The sequence below is a fragment of the Talpa europaea genome, assembly GCF_964194135.1.
Source record: "Talpa europaea genome assembly, chromosome: 8".
Lineage (NCBI taxonomy): Eukaryota > Metazoa > Chordata > Mammalia > Eulipotyphla > Talpidae > Talpa > Talpa europaea.
In genome coordinates, this window is record NC_140075.1 from 43917089 (window position 1) to 43937397 (window position 20309).

The 20309-nt window shown below is 37.2% G+C and overlaps 1 protein-coding gene across 1 annotated transcript in view; it reads right to left on the reverse strand.

Annotated features, from left to right (window-relative positions):
• Positions 1-20309, reverse strand: part of MNS1 (meiosis specific nuclear structural 1) — a gene marked incomplete at both ends in the record, with an annotated part of 59154 nt that overhangs the window by 11539 nt on the left and 27306 nt on the right. The window contains 3 exons of the mRNA XM_084240163.1: positions 736-838; positions 5684-5811; positions 12201-12422. Coding sequence (XP_084096289.1) covers positions 736-838; positions 5684-5811; positions 12201-12422 — 453 coding nt within the window. The remainder of the gene's footprint in view (positions 1-735; positions 839-5683; positions 5812-12200; positions 12423-20309) is intronic.

A 20309-nucleotide genomic window follows, 5' to 3' on the forward strand; every position in this document is an offset into this window, starting at 1 on the left:
TTTTTTTTAATAGCCATAAATCATCTTTGAAAGGGATGTAGAAGAGTGAATTCTGTCACCAAAATGCTTTAATATCAAAAAATGAGAGGAGACCGTCAAAGACTAATAATCCAATTGGAACTTTCATGTGTGTCTAACCTCTCAGTGTAATGAGAGCACAAGTAACGACATACACCCAGCTCTCTAAGTGTTACTTCAGTAAGTCCTGCTTTATACTGTACAGCATAATGCTGTTGGTGTGTCTGAGACACTTTTCCCTGAGTGACTCTTGTCCTGAAGTTGACCATATGTGTCAGGAGTTAGAAAGGGGATAAAATAGAAAAGAAGAATGCTGCTTATAAAACAGGAAAGTTTCCTATGTAGCATTATAAAATATCACTTTTAGAAACATTTTAAAAATAAGAAAATTAATATAAAATATACTGATCATGGTAGTAACTTGGACTGTATTGGTTTGTCAAAGAGTGTAAAGAATGCTAAAATTACTCGAATACAGCTGTGCATTCTAAGCAGCAACTTAATTTCAACTTTGAAAGGCTCTGATATTTAAGAAGATCCAGTATTAAATAAGCCATAATTTCCTATACCTTAAATAATCTATAAAGTGTAAATGTATTTGAGAAACCTAACAGCATAAATTTTTTAGAGTATTTAACAATTTTCAAAACATTGCTCTAATTTTAGTTTTCTAAATGAAGCTAAAAATACAGAGAACATAATCACAAACATGATTACCATTTGTTCATATTTAATGACATCCTTTTCAGCAATCTGAGCTGCCCTTTCTTTATTCATATAAGCTGCTTTTAATTTCTTCTCCAGTTCTCTGATTTCAAAACTGTTGGAAAAAAATTAATTTGAGGATCACGTTTTCTTTAAAAATAAATGAAATTAAAAATTTTAATGGTAAGACATTATTTTTTAAGTATTTTGAAAAAAATACTTGCCTCTCTTAATCCAAAGCAAAATCAGAATGCATGTGAAATGGGACATTGTAATTATTTTTCTAGACAAAACAACCCTTTTATTTTAAGTAATCATCACTTAAAATATTTTTGCTAGGACCTGGGTCACAGAAGATGCTTTATCAATACTGGTTAAAATTTCTGTCCAGCTAATATTATCAAGCTAAAAGAAAAGTTATAGTGGATGAGTTTTATATCAAAGCAAGTTACTTAGCAAGATTTAATATTCAGAATATAGAAAGGATCCCTACAACTCAACAACAAAGGATGTAGAACCCAATTCAAATTCAAAAGCCCTTACAGATTCCCTCAAAAGAAACAATGGAGAATAAGCACATGCAAGACATACTTAACATCATTAGTGATTAGGGAAATGCCCATCAGAATCACAATGATACACATTTTTCATAAAAGTAAAAATTTTTAAAGTGTTGGTGGAGGTGTGGACACACTGGAGCCTTGGACATTGGTAGTGCAAGGTGTTTATGAGGGGTCTGTCACACGGGCACTCTGCCTAGCATCTACCAAATTTCCAGACTCCTAGAAGGGAAAGAGGAGTTCAGCATAAACCATGCTGTTTTCCCAGTTTGGGCGCTCATCATTGTGTTAAGAACCTTCCTAAAACCCAGCTTTCAAGGAGCAAACTCCTAAATATGATTTTCCAGGGCTGTCAGACTCAGGGCTGTTATGGTAACTCTCTTCTGCACAACTTTTTTAGATTCTTTTCTGATCACATTTTCTCCTGTATTAATGTAATTATATATTCATTTTCAATTTTTCAATACAGCAACCACAACATGTTTGTTTCAACTCTAAAAAAACTGTCCATTATTTTTTACAATAAAATACTTGACTACTGTAACTCCTTGCATTTTCTTCCTATCGTTTTCTGCTTTAGTTTTCTATATTTTTAGCACTTTGTATATATATACACATACATACACACACACACACACACATATATTAAAATCCCAGCAGGCACAAAGAATGAGTTACATCTTCAAATTTCACCTAATGTATAATAACTGAAGTGGAAAGCTCCTCTATTTCACTCTTATGTCAGTGAATTAAGCAAAGATGTTGAAATATTTATTTCATTTACAGATAACAAAACCATGAATGGTAGCTAACATGACTGAAATTTATCTTCCTGAAATTAATACTGGGATGATTTTCATTCTTCCACCTAAAGAATTGCTTGTTCAAGGTTACTAGTGATCAATTCTTTGTTTTTCTGAAAATACTGACACTTTTAAATCCATGTCACCGACTTTATTAACATCTTGACTGTCAGTCTAGAAAATAACTACTGGAATCTGCAAGAAACTGGTTATACATTTAATAAACAAAGACTATCTTTGCCTCTGAGCTACTTTGTCTTGAACAAATCAAATTATGTGAGGTACTTGTTTTTGCTTTCATAAAGCTATATATGAACTATAATAAATATACAGTTGCTAATAATATATAATTTTACAATTATAATGGTAAATAATTATAAATTATAATCAGTTTTGCCATTGTGATTAGTTGCTAAGAGCTATAATATAGAGTTTCCAAAAATAGGCAGTTTCCCAATAGTAACTGAAAGCAGTGATAAAATTGACTTTTAAATATTTTCTTAGGTTAAAAAAATATGTTCAACATCAACTAAAGAGCCTAGTGAGTTTTGAACTCAATTATTTTCAAAAATTTACCCTGGTTTTAACAATGTATCTCTTTTAGTTTTATGGAGCCAATATTAATATGGATGAATTTTAATTATTTAGGTCTATGTAAGGCCCACTGCAAACTTTTACCGGAATTTAGACCTGCCAATTTGCAAATGAATACACTGATCAGAAAAATGGTTCATTTCTGCATGACAGTCAAAAATTTTACCTTGCCTTATTAAAAAACTAGCAGTTTTGACATGTTGGGAGGGAGCACACTATTTGAAAGAGTTCTCAATTGAATGACTTAACTTTAAAGAAAATCTTCACAAGGTATATAATTATAGATGGGCTTTTTTTCATCTCAACTCCTGTTGCTGTTCAAAATGCAGTCATACTTGTTATTGTTGCTCCTTTCAAAGTAACGCCTTTTGGGCTGCTTTTGTGATTTTTAAGATTTCCTCTATTGTTGGATTTGAAATGGTCAGTTAGGATAAGTTAAGGTGCAGTTGTCACCATCATGTTTTAGCCTGTGATTAGGAAATTCTTATCTATTCAAATACTGGAAATTCTTATCTATTCAAATACTGCTTCTGCATCATCCTTTCATTTCTGCTTCCAGTACTAGAATTATACATCTGTTAGAATTTTTGACTATAGCCCTCATCTCTAACATTATATTCCATATTTTCCAATCATTTTGTCTCTCCATGCTTTATTCTAAACATTTTCTACTAACCTGTTCACACATTACATCATCATCTGTTTATAACTAATAAAATCTAGTTAAATTCTGTATTGGTCAAGTAAAATATGATAAAGTGCACAAATCATAAGCATATTGTTTACACCTTACCATAAGCTTACTGGCTATAAGCACTGTTAACTTCTGAACTCACAGCCTTACTTAAGGAATCAGCAGAAACCTTCAGAGGAAATGCAGCTACAAATGCCAGGCTTTCTTACCACTCTGGCAGATCTTATTTTTATACTTTCTCTAGACATTCTTTTCTCAGAGGCAGCATTTATCTGAAGCACCTAATTTATAATAACTGAAGTGGAAAGCTCCTCTATTTCACTCTTATGTCAGTGAATTAAGCAAAGATGTTGAAATATTTATTTCATTTACAGATAACATAAAACCGTGAATGGTAGCTAACATGACTGAACAATTAAGGTCCAAAAAACATAGTTTGAGACTATGGCAATATGAAGTTAGCGTAATTCTAAATCTGTTCAAATAATAGTAATACCCTAAACAATTTGATAAAAGTTGTGGACTCAGAAAAATGTATATCTAGATACATTTGCCAAACATATATAATTTCGTGATGCTCAAACACTGAGGCTTAGCCATCAGTCATATAATTGTCTCCAGAAGGCTTGCTCCCAAAGTGTTACAACTATCAAAGTAAAATTTCAGTATATTCAATTACAGAAGTAGAGGAGCATTTAGTTAGCCTTGAGTTGTCATCAGCAGGGGGATATAGCTGTCCCTAAAACATAATTCAATGTTAGCTACCATTAAGAAGCAGACTAGAAAAATGTGGCTAATAGTACCATTTTAGGGGTACTAAGCATTATCCTGCTGTATTATGAATAATTGTGGTGGCAGAATTTATTTATTTAATTTTTTTTTTAGGAAACATCAAAAGGAGAACCAAAATGGTGAAGAAGCTTGAAACCATGTTATATAAGAAACAAATGAAGGAATGAGGGACATTTAGCTAACAAGAAAATATGGGGTTTTCAGAAAGTCTTGATGTTATTTTCTCTATTTTTCAAGCAAAAATATATTATGACTTTTCCGACAGCCCAATATTTAGTGAATTCATAAATATGAAAGGATGTCCTAAAGAACTAAGTTTGTTATTGTTAGGTTTTTTTTTTTAATCAGAAATGAGATAAATGATAGAAAGTTACAGGGAAATTAATTTTGAAATAGGGGTGAAATTCTTTAAAAATAGGATTGTCTAAGTAGGCTCTAGGTATCTTTTGATGGCTCACAGGTATATGAAAGGATGTTCAGCATCACTACCACATTTGTGAGAGCAGTTTTCATTAAAATAAAAACAAACAAGAATAACTAGTACTGGCAGGGATGTAGAGAAAAGAACATTCTTGAGCACTGTTGGCAGGAATGTTAATCGATGCAGACACAATGGAAAGTAGTTTAAAGGTTCCTTAAAAACTTAAACATGAAACTATCATATGACCAGCAATTCAACTTCTGGGTATTTATTCCAAAAAAGACCAAAAGAAACTTATTCACATATCAGAAGATATGTTCACATCCATGTTCATTACAGCATTACTTTTACAACAACCAAGATATGGAAACAAGTGTCCATCATCGATAGATGAATGAATAAAGGGGGCTAGGGGCTAAGTGCAATGGACTATGGTGAAGGACTATGGGTGTTCATGGTGGTGGGAGTACTATGATGACCACACCTGAGGAAGAAATCCTATACCGTCAAAATATTAACAAGGGTATAAAACAATGGTACTTCATTTAAAAAAAATTTTTTAAAGATTAAAATTTTTTTAAAGGTTAGCATTCTCACTCAATTATATTGAGTTTATGCAATATTTTGATGTAAATTTTCTTCCTCAATGTAACCTGTAATAACACAAAATTGCAAAATGAAGCAATTATAGTAGAGGCTCAAAAAAAATTTAAAAAGTCAGGACTGAATGAAATATTAAGTTCCTATTAGTCACTAGAAGTGCTGAACCACAAGTGACCACTTTCTAGAAATACTGTAGGTAATTTACCTAGGGTATAAAATTAAGTTAGTTATCACCAAAGATTTTAAGAGTAGGCTTCTGTAAGTTTATTTATAAAAGGTCATTCTAAACATGTTAAGAGGAAAGAGTCAATGTTTATTTTTACCTTAAATATTAACCTATTCCATATACAATTTTTGTGAAATGAATATAGAATTTAAAGCAGTATTTCTAGGCAAAATATTAACTGTGTACAATGATAGTAAAAAAAAATCAGGTGCTAACTATTTCATACAAGTTTAAAGTAGTAAGTGAAATTTATAGAAACCACAATACCTGTTCTCTCTTACTTGTTGCCTCATCTTTTCATCCTTTAGACTTTCATGTTTTAGTTTTGCCAATTCCATAGCCAATTTTTCTTCTTGTTCAAGCTGGAGTTTCTTCAGTCTTTTGTTTTCTTCTGCCTGAATAAAAAAAAAAGTTATTTGTCCTCCAAAATTATATTTTTTCCATCAAGGTTGAATTTGTTGTAACAGAAAATGCCTTCAGAGTAACAGAAATTGTTTTATTTTAAAATACCAGGTGTTATTTCAATAAGCATTTTTTGATCACTTATGAAAAATATCAGATACCACCAAAATCACTAAAATCTAAATATTAAAATACCCCTCAGATGGCCATCACTCATCTTCAACAGTTACACCTATTTTGGCAATCTCTTCTCCACTCTTCCACTCCACTCTCACTTTTTGTTGTTTGCTCCAGTATTTTAAAACAGATCCAAAATATGCCATTATCATGTAAATAAGTCAGTAATGATCTCTACCCAGGAAGATTTTATTCTTCTCTAACAATCATGCCATCAGTGTGTCTAAATAATCAATCATTCTTTAGTAATATCTTGTCCATATTCATGTTTCTCCAATTGTCTCAAAGTATACCTATTGCATCATGTTATTTCTCTCCAGGCTCGTTTATTCTCGAAAACAAACTTCCTCCACCCCCCTGCCACTGATTTATTGTAGGAAACAGAACATATGTCCCATGTTTTGAATTTGGCCTTTTGCTTCCCTGGGATATATTCATTTGTTTTTCTTTTGTACATTTCAGGTAAAATGGTAGCCTTAATTAATATCATTATCAGAAAATTCAAGTTAAAACTACAGTAGTATGTCACTGCATCACCTAATAGGGTGGCTAAAATAAATAGTGGCATAACCAAGTGCTGGTGAGAAACTGCCTCACAAAATGCTGGGTGGAAATGTAAAAATGATAACACTAGGGCAACTGTTATAAAGCTAACAGCAATTACCTTACAACTCAACTACAATCTCAAGTCATTAATGAAAATACCAGAGATATGGAAACACCATTTATTTAAAAACTTGTATCCAAATGTTCACAGCATATTATTTAAAATAGCCAATATTGAAATATGCACACATCCTTCACCAGATAAATGGTCAAATAAATAGCACATCCATACCATGGAATAGAACTCAGCAATAAAAAAGGAGGAAAGAAGTAATGATCTAGATGGATCTGTACAAATTATGTTCAGTGAAAACAATCAATCTCTAAAGGGTAGTATTGTTTGATTCCATTTATATGATGTTCTTGGAATAATCTATATTTAAATTGAGATGTCACAATATAAACTCAGTGGTTTTTAAGTATAGTCACAATGTACAACCATCACCCCTACCTAGTTCCAGATTTTTAAAATTTTAAATGGACTATTTTTTGTTCTTTGGAGCAGTTTTAGGTTTAAGCAAAATTGAGGAGAAAGGAAAGAGTTCCCGTATACACTGTGCTCCCTGCCCCCACCACATGCACCGCTTCTCTCACAATCAGCAACCGACACCAAAGAAGTACATTTGTTATCAATGAACCTACACCAACATCACTATCACCCAAGACCATCGCTTACATCAAGATCTACGCTTTGCTGTTGTATAGTCTATGGGATTTGACAAACTTATCTGACAAATCCATTCTATGGTTTTTCACATGTATCTACCATTACAGTGTACAGAATAGTTTTATTCCCCTCAAAATCCTATTCTACCTTTTCAGCCCTCCTGCTCTTCAATCCCTTGAGACCATAGATCTTTTTATTGTCTCTATAGTTTTACCTTTTCCAGAATATCAAAGTTTGAATCATACTATATGTTGCCTTTTCAGATTGGTTTATTTCACTGAGCAATATATATTTAAGGTACCTTCATGTCTTTTCATTATGTGATGGCTCATTTCCTTTTATATCATCAAAAGATACCCTAGCATTTGAGTTATTTATACATTCACCTATGGAACATCTTGGTTGCTTCCAAGTTTTATCAATTATAAACCTCCCTATGCAGGTTTTTATGTGGACTTAAGTTTTCAACATTCCAGAACATTTTCATCACTTCAAAAAGGAGCCCCATAATTGTTAGCAGTCAATGGAATGGACACTATGCCATATTACATGTATTAAAAATCAATCACATATGACTATAAAGGTGTTTAGGAAGTGATGGATGTAAGTGACCTTGGAAAACAATGTCTGAATAGATATTATAAGGGTAAAGTGAAAAACAACTTACCCAAATCTATATTGTAGTAACAAATTTGTTATTCATGGGGGAAGGTTAGCAATTCAGAAACTACTTTATTTGTATCCTGGGGTTGAAACAATCAAAAAATAATATATTGTAGAAAATGAAAGCCAGCTTCCCTTTTGTTGGAGAAAGTTATACATATGGAATGGGGAAAGGCTAACATGACCCCTGTGGTGCTAAACTGTACTGAGTGGTACCAAGGTAGACTGGTTTTTTATAATAAATGCATGCAGATAAAAGAATGAAGCTTGACCACTACCTCACACCATACACAAAAATCAGCTCAAAATGGATTAAAGAACTAGACATAAGACCTGAAACCATAAAATACATGGAAGGAAATATAGGCGAAACATTAGGTGATATGCACATCAAAGACATCTTTACAGACACATCACCCAAAGCAGTGATAGTGACGGCAAAGATCAACAGCTGGGACTACATCAAATTAAAGAGCTTCTGCACAGCAAAAGAGACAATAACAAAAACAAAGAGAAACCCCACCAACTGGGAGAACATTTTTGCACACAACACTATTGATAAAGGACTGATCACAAAAATCTGCAAAGAGCTGACGAGACTCAACAACAACAAAGAAAATAGTCCAGTCAAAAAATGGGCAGAAGAGCTAAAAAGAAACTTCTCTGAAGAGGAAATGCAAATGGCCAACAGGCATATGAAAAAATGTTCAACATCACTTGTAATCAGGGAAATGCAAATCAAAACTACCATGAGATACCATCTCACACCAGTGAGAATGGCACATATTAAAAAAACTAGCAACAACAAATGTTGGCGAGGGTGTGGAGAAAAAGGAACTCTTCTGCACTGTTGGTGGGAGTGCAAACTGGTCCAACCACTGTGGATAGCTGTGTGGAGATTTCTGGACCTACTAAACATAGAGCTTCCATATGATCCAGCAATTCCACTCCTAGGTATTTACCCAAAGGACACAGAAACATCAATTCCAAAGAGCACCTGCACCCCTATGTTTATAGCAGCACTGTTTACAATAGCTAAGCTTTGGAAACAACCCAAATGCCCAAAAATAGATGACTAGATCAAGAAGATGTGGGACATATACACAATGGAGTATTACTCAGCATTCAAAAAAGATAAACACATGCAATTTGCAGCAACATGGATGGCGCTGGAAGGGATCATGCTCAGCGAAATAAGCCAGAAAGAAAAAGAAAAATACCGGATGGTCTCACTCATAGCAGGAATCTAGAAAACTTAAATAAGGGACCAGGAAAATGAGTAACTATAAGACAGTGAAAATCAAAATCAACAAAAAACTATGAACCAGAGACACTATGTGGGGCGGGGAGGGGAGGGATTGGGGTCAAAATAAGGGGGTTGCAATTGTATGGGGACTATAAAAATAAAATTTATTTAAAAAATAAAAAAATAAATGCATGCAGATAAATGCAAAAGTAAATGCAGATGTGTGTGAATGCACTGGTGAGTGTACTTTTAGTTCTAGTTCTTTCTGTCTAAAAGTAAAACTGTCAAATCCCAGTAATGATGAGCATGCCTTATCATTCAGAGCTTGGTTTTTAAGTACTGTTCTCCAATAAAAGTAACCAAATCTCCTTAAGAAAATTGGCTGATTTCAAGGCAAGGAAATAATAAGCTGAGCCTGGAAATCTTGTGGAACCAGAAAGCAAGTGAATGCAACAAAACAAGCTAGATCATGTAAGAAGGGCACAGCAGACACCCCGAGAAAGATCAAAATTGGAACTGAACAACAAAATTAAGTATTGTTTATACCATTCTTTTGATTATAATTCATTAATGAATCTACACTGATATAAAGAAGTAAATATATGGGAGAGGACAACTCTTACAGAAAAAAATCCAATAAGTAAATAAAAGATATGAGGCAAATAGAAGATAACCATTAGTATCTGAAAGTAGTAACTGCTGAAGGCAAGATTCACCACTGAATTTCAACATTAGTGGACAAAAATTAAACAGAAGCAGCATACTTGGATAGTCTCAAAGTGTCTCTCAAAGTATTTAGTATTTACAAAGTGTAAAATAATTCTAAAATAACTTCATTTTAAATATTACAGAGGCAAATCCTGGTAAATAACACCTTAACCAAGTGATTGAGTTTAATAGCAAAACAGGGCACATTAATATCATGTACTCCCTATATGAAGCATGGAAGGTTTGCTAGGGATCTTTACAATGGAGGATCTAGGCTGCTTACAATCCACTCATGGACATTAACGTCATTAAAAGCAGAGTAACACCACACATCATATACCTGCAGTTACACTTCACTATCAAGGCCAGCATCACCTATGCAATACTTGTCAAAAAAAGGTGTACGTAAGTCTAATCATAGCTTTACTGCTAATTTCCTTTGAAAGAAAATACAAGAGCTAGTGGGATAAACTAAAGTAACAAATAAGGAAGCAAACGGATAAATTCAGACTGTGGGGTATCGCATAAAACAACTGGCCTCAGTTCAACACATTAAAAACATGAAGGTAAATAAATGATGGAGAGACTGTTTTAAACTAAGAGGCAACTAACAGACTATGTAAACCTTATTTGGATTTTGATTAAAACAAATCAACTTTGAAAGCAGATTTTTGTCAAAAATCAGAAGTTTTTATTATGGAATGGCATTAAATGGTACTTAGAATTTTATGATAATTCTAATAGGTGGGATAGGGACATTAAGATACTATTACATTAGAAAATATATTTATAAGATGCTTATTGACATGCAGAAGAGAGTTGATATGTGTGATTTTCTTTAAAATTAAGGGAGGAAAAAAAATCTAACCCCCACATCTTCTGGCTCAGGAATAAAAAAATCCTGTCTAGGTATTCATATCTCTCTGTTGCATTTTTTTAAAGATTTATTTATTTATGCATACAAGAACTGAGGTACAGGCCAGAGCTGTGGGCAGATGAGAGGATTCACCAGAGACAGAGTGGGGAGCAGAACAGGCAGATTGACTGAAGTACACTGCTAAGGGGAGCAGTGGGTGAGACAGGAGAGGTCTGCTGTGCCATGTGGGTAGCTGCCTGGCTGGCCGGGATGGAACTCGTGCAGCAGTGGCTGTGAACAGCTTCATAGGCTACGTCTTAACCCCTTGCACCACCAGGGAGGCCCTCTCTGTTCCATTTTTAAAACTTGCTTTTGACATTTCATACAATACCCTATAAAATGTTGAACATATAGTAGCCACTCAAAAGATAATTGTAATATCAAAACAGCCTCTTCACATTTATGAGAACTCATTTTTTTATTGGTTTCCCTTTTCTATCAGTCTTATCACCTAAACTACTCAGAAATTTCTAATAAATTATCCCCATATTTTAGGAATTATATACAGTGCCTAAATTCTTCAAGGCAATACTTCTAAAATAAATATGAGGGGCCTCCCCGGTGGCGCAGCGGTTGAGCGCTGGGTTGCGAAGCTGCCCGCGGCCTCTGCTGCGCCGGTTCGATCCCCGGCTGCTCCCCGGCCACCGGAGGAGGATCCCACATGGTGCGCAGACCTCTCCTGCCACCCGCTGCTCCCCTCAGCAGTGTACTTCAGTCCTTCTGCCTGCTCTGCTCCCCACTCTGGCTCTGGTGAATTCTCTCACCCTCCCGCGCTTCTGACTGTACCCAGTGCATGTATAAACAAAACAAACAAACAAATATAATAAATAAATAAATAAAAACATGCCTCTAAAAAAAAAAAATAAATAAAATAAAATAAAATAAATATGAGAAAGTTCATACCTAAAACCTAGGTGTTCATTTTCTACAATTTAATAACTGTTTCTCCTTGGTCAATCTAAGTAAATTAAAAAAATTCTTAAATTTTTGTATTTAGAATTTTATGGAAAGCAATATAATTGTATTTATATGACTAAACTATAGAAGTTAGTAAGTTTGAGTTTCACATTTATGAAAAATAAACCTGAGTACTTTTTCTGTTACAGGCACTCTTCCAAGGACTTTGTACATATTTACTCATTCATTTTTAAAACAATCCTATGAAGTAGTAGTATTCCCCTGTTATAAATAATAAAAACTAAAAGCAACTTATCCAAGGTTTCACAGCTAATATTAAGGATTCAAAAACGCAGCTCTTCATCACTGGGCTGACATACAATGAGGCAAACTTTGCTGATGCTATTGTCTCTCTGCTCAATTCCAGTATTAACATTTGGCACTCATCATTTTCAAGGAGAAAATGAAGGAAAAAATAACGAGAATGAATAGTAAAACTTACCTTTTGAATGGCCTCTTCCATATCCAACTCAAATTGTTGGTTCTGTAATAATCTGAGGAATCTCTTGCGCTCAACTCGGTCATCATTTTCATTATGCACGATTTCACCCCTGACTTGCTTCTCTATCTTTTTTAAGGCATCAACATGCAATTTTTTGTTGTAGTGTTCATCTACTAATTTCTGGTGTCTTTCAGTGAAACTCAGAACTCTCCTTCTGGAAGCCTATAATGCAAAAAGAGCATGCATACTTTAGTATTCCAAAATCTAATTTTAATAAATATATTGATCCAAGACCAAGTAACAAATGATACAAAGATATAAAGCAAACAGTGATAAAGGGAATTTTACTTCCTTATTAAATTGAGAGAAATATGTACCATAAAAAAAAAAAAACATAAATGTGGTAGATTTAAAAAGTACTGAGATACCAATGAAGGTAGGTACCATTATTACTCCCATCTCATGCAACCAGCATAAAAAAATAAAAGCAACCTGACCCAAGATTCATCAGCTAATCAACAGCAGTACTTGGAGTCAAAGGCATGCATCTTATAAATATATTTTCTAATGTAATAGTATCTTAATGTCCCTATCCCACCTATTACAATTATCATTAAATTCTAAGTACCATTTAATGCCATTCCATAATAAAAACTTCTGTGATTTTGACAACAGCAGGACTTGCAGTCAAAGGCATGAGAGGTACAGACTTAGCTCTTTACCACTGCACAGAAGTTCCCCTTCCCCTCATTACCCCAGCCCTTCCCCTGAGGCCGGGAAGCGCTGGCCTGAAGCGGTTTTCCCACTAACATTTGGGATCGCACTGTCTATTGCTACTTACTCATTCGCTCTTTCCTGGACTTTTTATACTGTTTGCTCAGAGGTTCTTACTCTTTATCCAAATTTCCAAAAACATGCAAAACATGTTTACCGAGTAGATTCATACAGTGTGGGTGGGGGAAAGGCAAAAGACTGAAGACCCTTCAGTACCAGCCCGCGAGGCCTCTAAAAGCAAACACAAGCGCCCCACTTCATTTTCAGCTTAGGCACTTCAAGTCCTTTTTAAGAAACAGGCTCTAAACTACAATTAAGTTAACAGGTAAGTAATTTTTGACCCAGGAGCGGCTCACCATTCTGGCAGACGAAAACCCTCCCGCAGCCACCACTTCTCAGCGGGAACCAGAGGCAGAGCTCGCCGAGTGTACACGGTTTCCCGGCAACGGCAGCCCGGGCGCACCCCTGCACTGTGCGCGGCCCCCCCATTGGATGCAACAAGATCTAATCAGCATTGAGCTTCTTAGGGGGCTGTTGGAGCGGCTGCTCCCTATAGGCCCAAAGGAGACAGGCGGTAGGTTCAAATCTTATGTCCTGAGGCAAGCCATTGGAGCGCAAGCTTTTCCTTAGCTGCTAAACTCCGGTGTGGGTGTGGCTGGGAGTCAGGTCGAGGCCTGTGGAAACTGCAGAGACACACACAAGCTCCTGTCTAGTGCATGGGGCCAAAGTCACTTGCCAAGCACAGATTATCTGAGCCCTCAGTGCCTGTCCTGCTAGGGTGATGACTGCCCTGATTCTCGGCAGAGACACGGTCACCATTCCCCTTGCTGGGTAACTGTGGGCACAGTGGGTAGTGTGTGCTCCCAGGACCCTTAGTCTCACTGTTAGGGGGAAAGGATGTCCTGAGATAATCCCATACAGGCTTTGTGGACCCCACCCCCACTCCAGACCAAAGCCATCAAGACTCTGGGAAAGACAAATCCCATCACCACCAAGGGGAGGGTGGCTGGGACCTGAGGGTGGAGTTGGGCAGCCAGGTTGGATATAAAAACCAAATACGTGGGAAACTTTGTCTCCCACTTTTCTCCCTGAGCTGTACATTTCCTCATTTCCCCTTCCCTTGTAAATAAACCTTTTATTAACCTTTCACGTGTGCCTGCAGTAGAGCATTGATAAGTCCTTTTAAGCGCGCGGGTGAGGACCCACAGTCAGGCACCCCGTTTTGTATCGGGGTTGCTCTACAACATCACCACCTACCCCTCACCCCCAACTCTTGATAAACTCTGAAAGTAAGCTTAGCCACATGGATTTCATTTTGCTTTGTAGTACCTGGTCCAGGTACCGATAACACAGTGGATAGATGATGGCAGCAGGTTGGTCTGGTTAATTTTATTGGCAAGTTATGTTATAGGACAGGGAGAGGGGCAGCCCAAGCCCCACAAACCTGCCTCTTCTAAATGGGTTCTGCCATCCGCCGCATCAACACAAAACATAGGAGACTTTAATGGGAAGGAACTTTAATGCAACTAGGAAACAATACAGGTAAGGCAAAGAGTCTAGTTTCTAAATTAAGCACCCAAAGTTACCCGTCCCCTCGTGGGTAAAAGTCCATCCAAATGGGATTGGCCCAGAGCAAGGCCCCAAAGCCTGCCACAAGTCTAAAGCATCTTCCAGTGGGGACCCACAGAAAAGGGTCACAAACAACCGGACAAGCCCGGAAGGAAAAGAGCAAAATCAACATCAAGATAAAAGCTGCCATGGTCACCTCCCCATGGGTCTCACCCACATCTGTGTCACCCAGTCCACGACCAAAAGACAAGCGCAGCTTCTTCACGTGTCTCTAGGCTCCATGTGCCTCCTCCAGGTCTCCTGGCTCCATCCTGCTTCCTTCCTCAGTCTCTTCTGCAGCTTCTCTTCCTGCTCAGCTCCACCCTTCCTTGGGTGGGGCAGGGAACCTGGAACCTCCCCCTTTCCTGGGGACCACCCTGTTACAGTTAGACACTGAAGTCTTTTTTTTTTTCTTTTGTTGGACCCTCCCCGGCGGCCGGGGATCAGATGGTGCTGCAGAAGCTGCGGGCAGCTTCACAGCGCGGCGCTCAACCAACAGAAATGGATCAGAGAAATTAGTCAAACATTGATTTTAGAGATAACGTTCAGAAATCAAATCCAAACTTAAAAAAAAATAGTTAACATGAGAACTTGACTTAGTTTGTACTATTCTAATTTGAACCCATCTTGTACAGCAATATCTTTGCTTAAAGATTAGAAATTAAAGGGACTTTTCAGTTTTAGCTCCAACATAACAAGCTTGTAAATTATCTCTGAAGAAACTAAATTAACACATTTCAGACTCATCTAAACTGCGGTTAGAGGGCAATTCCCCACTCTAAAATCTGGAGAGAGAAGCGAATACAGGGAGTGACAGCCAAGAACTACTTACCCAGAGCAGAAGCCACTAAAGCCATAAACTAGGAAGGCTTAAATTATAATTTTGATGAATTGCTGAAGAGAGAGATTGGACTAGAGTGACTGAAACTACTGGGGACTGTAGTCTTAGAGAGGCCTCCAAATTTCCATGCGTTTTTCCTCCAGGAACACAGCCAGTTCTCCTGTGGCTCTGGCAGGCAGTTAAAAAAAAATTTGCGAAATATGTCCAGAGCCTTCATCATATTTAATGGAAGCATACTTTATGGGAAAAGATTTTGCCCTAGACTTATCCTACTTGGGGCAAGGAGATTTCTATGACTACAACCTCCCCAACCTTCCTGTCTCACCTAAATGGAGAGAGGGGAACTAAGATATACTTGTGAAGGACAGGGACACAGCCCTGTTAAAAGATTTCATCATAAAATTATTGAACATGTCTCCTCTATCACACTCATCCACACCAACAGTGTCCAGTATAAGAACAGTTGATTACCACTGGAAGTGCTGTAAAACACACACCGTAACAAGGAATTCTTAGGGAAATTCAAAGACAACGGAAGACCAAAAAACACAAGAGGAATTTTTTTGAAGTCTCTCAAACCTACAACTATAGCAAATATTGTATTTTAATAAAAATATAATTTCAATCATCTCATGCTAAAGCCTGATTTACTTTACTTCCTATTGGCCAAGTTCAGTTTTCAACAAAAAAAAACTACAAGGTTAAAAGCAACTTGTTAAAAGGCAAAGGAAAATACAGTCTGAAAGGCTGTGACCATCAGTGACCATCAGAGTAGATTCAGCTATGGCACAGAAACCATTAAATGGGAATTTTAAATAACTAAGGTTGGTATGCAGAGGGCTCTACACATGCAAGAGTGGATGGGTAGTGTAAGCATAGATGGAAAACCTAGAAAGATTCCAAAATCAAAAATCAAAACCAAAGAATGTCTTTGATAGACTAATCAGTGTACTGGGTACCACTGAAGAATCAGTAAGCTCGATTAGCTTTAAGCCCTCCTTCTGTTCCTGCATATCAGAGGAACACTACTCTCCCTAGCAGCAGACCTCTGTTCTGTGTTGTTTATTCTTGATAGCCAGGTGGTGGAAGGAAGGGGGTTCTGGGGTTCACTCTCAACATGCGGCACGGGCCTGGCACAATAGGTCTCTGATATGTGTCAGCAGGTGGTTGTGGGAGGGCGTGGGGAGGCTCATAAATTGGAAACAAATTTTTTTTTCCTTAATGGTAATTATTCTGTTTTCTTCTTGCCTTTAAAGAAAGTTCGAACCCCTTAACTTGATCTGTAAATGCCTGTATGTCTACTTCTTTAAGCCTAAGCCAAAATGATTTCTTTGACCTCCTTTTTTCCAGAAGACCTTTAAATGTGTGGGCTTCTGTCCTTAATAAGAGTGTATATGATGACTGAAAGCCCACCAGCCATCTTACTGATGAGATAATAGATGCTCTGGAAGGCAGAGCAGAAAAATAAAGAAAACTAGTTCTTTATGACCATATAGATTCCACAATAATAGTGGCCTACTAACCACCTGACCTCATGCTGTATGTTTGTTTCCCCTCATGCAGGTACATAGTTCTGTAATGCACTGAATGTGGACATATATGCATTCATTTGTCTGGGCACCTGCATGGTTACATGCAGAAGCAGTTTCTAAACATACTTTCCCCGATATCCTTTAAAAATCATCCTAAAGCAGGTGGGTAAATAATTACTTTTGATAACTAGATCAGCAGTTTTGGGCAGTATCCTCTGATTTTAGGAGGATAAAATTCTGTGAACTCAGGACATCCATACAGACAAAAACAAACTTAGTGTAGATTGATGAGGTGCTAAATGGGTAGCGATAGCCCATAACAACTTATACTATTACTACTATTGTACCTTTCAAATAAAGTGGTAATTTCAAAGGATTTTTTGTGCCAAGCTTTCATTTAATGTTCACACTGAGCACTTGGAGCAGTTACTGAAGACACTGTTTTCCCCCATTTTGTTGTGAACAAACTGGGACACAGGGTACTTATTAAACAACCTGCCTCTTTTCCAACAATGCAGCCAAATGGAGATCAGAACTTCTTTTTGGAGAAGTTTGCCTAGAATAGGTGATTGTTACCAACAAGCCAGTGCTGATCAATGCCTGGGCTGACTGCTGCTCACAAAGCTATGAGTTTCCATAATTATTTCTGCACTTTGACTTGCCTTCAAATATGGAATCTACTTCCTAACATCAGTAGTGAGGGAAGTTCCTATTTTGTTTTGTTATTTGTCAGAGAGTTACTGCCTCTCCTTCCCTAGCACCTGCCAGCTGAAGTGAAGGTCCCCAGGGCTTTCTTTCCACCAGTTGGTGCCCCTAGTGGAAGGAAAGAATCCACCCTCTTCAATCCCTTCTACCCCTGACTCTTACTTCTATTTGTTTGTTTTTATTGAGGTAACATTGTTCTAGAACATTATATATGATTCAGAGATACAGGCTCAACATCTCTTTAGATGATGTCACCACACTACACCCACCACCACTGTCCTCCACCAAGTCCATTGGGCTCTCTCCACACTTTGCTTTCCAGCCTCCATCTCTCCTCTGATAATCTGAATTCTACAGATAGATTTCTAGGGCTTATTATTTGATTAGTTTTGATTGATTCTGTGTTGTTTCTTTATATTCCACATACAAGTGAAGCCATGTGATTGCCTTCCTTCTTCTGACATTTCACTTAGCATTATCCCCTCCAGTCCTGTTCATGTTGTATATGGCAAGAGGTTTGTTTTTGCAGCTGAGTAGTATTCTATTATGTGTATATACCACATTTTAATCTACTCATTTGTCCTTTGATACCTGGGTTTTCGTAACATGGCTATTGTCAATAATCCTGCAGTGAACCTAGGGCTGCATAAACATCCATTTGAGTTAGTATTTTTGCCTTCTTTAGGTAGCTACTCAGAGTGAAATTACTGGATAGTATAGAAGATCTGTTTTTAGTATTTTAAGAGAATGCTCCATAGCGTTTTTCATAAGGGCTGTATTCCTACCAACCATTGGATAAGGGTTTTCCCCACACTCTTTCTAGACTTTTTGATACAGGCCACTCTCACAGCTAGGAAAAGTTATCACATGTAGGGCCTCCCCGGTGGCACAGTGGTTGAGCACTGGGTTGCAAAGCTGCCCGCGGCCTCTGCGGCGCCGGTTCGATCCCCGGCTGCTCCCCGGCCACCAGAGGAGGGTCCCACATGGCGCGCAGACCTCTCCTGCCGCCCGCTGCTCCCCTCAGCAGTGTACTTCGGTCCTTCTGCCTGCTCTGCTCCCCGCTGTGGCTCTGGTGAATTCTCTCACCCTCCCGCGCTTCTGACTGTACCCAGTGCATGTATAAACAAAACAAACAAATAAATTAATAAATAAAACATGCCTCTATTTAAAAAAAAAAGTTATCACATGTAGTTTTGATTTTAATTTCCCTGATTACAGGTGATGAGCAGATTTTCCATGAGCCTTATGGCCTATGTGTGTCTTCTCTGGAGAAATGTCTATTTTGCTCTTCTGTTTTTTCATTGGATTATTTGTTGCCATTTGTTCTGCTGTATGAGTTCTTTGTAGATCTTTGATATCAGCCCCTTGCCAGACATATGGTGTGCAAATATTTTCATCCTTTCAGTAGTGTCTTTGTTTTAATGATAGTTTGTTTCTCTGTATAGAAATATTTTAGACTGATGTAGTCCTGTTTGTTTATATTCATTTTTGTTTCTCTGCCAGACCTCATAATATGGAAGCAAAAAATGAACTACTTTAAGCCTGTGTATCTTCTTCACCCAGTATTCTACTGCTGTTAGTCAAATGCAATCCATTCTCTGTGTTTAAACTCACAAGTGAAATTAATAAAAACAAAACATTTGTAGCATTAATTGCCTTTAAAACTGACATTTTATTTTAAATATTAGCAGATGGAGTGGCAAGTTTGATTTCCTCTCTCATGTTTTCTTCTCTTCCTTCCTTATCTTCCTGCACTCTTGGAGTCTTGATCATCTTAGGATTTTTGGTTTCATTTTCCAAAATATCCATGCAACATATTCATCTAGTAATTTGATAACTTCCAAAGTCATGTCATTTACAAATTGAATAAGCCTATATTTTATACTTTCAAATACTTAATAGATAGAAACATAAATTAAGACTAAGAACAGTCCGGGACTAACATCCACTATTGACAAATCTCTCTGCAAGTTTAACTAGATCAGCAACCACAGTATGATCATCAACTAGTTTCCAGTGCACCAATTTTACTATTACCAATATTTCTATAATAATACATAGGGAGAATTCTCCAAAAAGACTTCACTAAAGTCTAGATACAATACGATTTCTTTTTTTTTAAAGATTTATTTATTTTATACAAGAACTGGGGTACAGGTCAGAAGCATGGGAGGGTGAGAGAATTCACCAGAGCCAGAGCAGGGAGCAGAACAGGCAGAGTGAAGACACTGCTGAGGGGAGCAGCAGGGGAGGCAGGAGAGGTCTGCTGCGCAATGTGGGGTTCTCCATGACCAGCGGGGAATTGATCCGGGGCTGCAGAGGCTGCGGACAGCTTCTCAGCGTGGCGCTCAACCACTGTGCCACCAAGGAGGCCCTACATTATGATTTCTTTTCTCTTTCCTGCCTAACAAAATCTTATGTATGGCTTGGCAACCAATTTTTTGTTTAGATAGATTTAGGTCAGCATTATTTACTTGAAATGTTCACAAATCAGCAACACTTAGGTGTCTTTAAAACATTAACAGTACGCAAATTATTTTCAGACCAGGTATCTTTGTGTCCGGAACCCACCTAGACTGCATGGAACTTGGAAAGGGCTGCCCCCACAGCCAGAGATGAGCTGAAAAGCCCCCATAAGCCAGGCTCTGT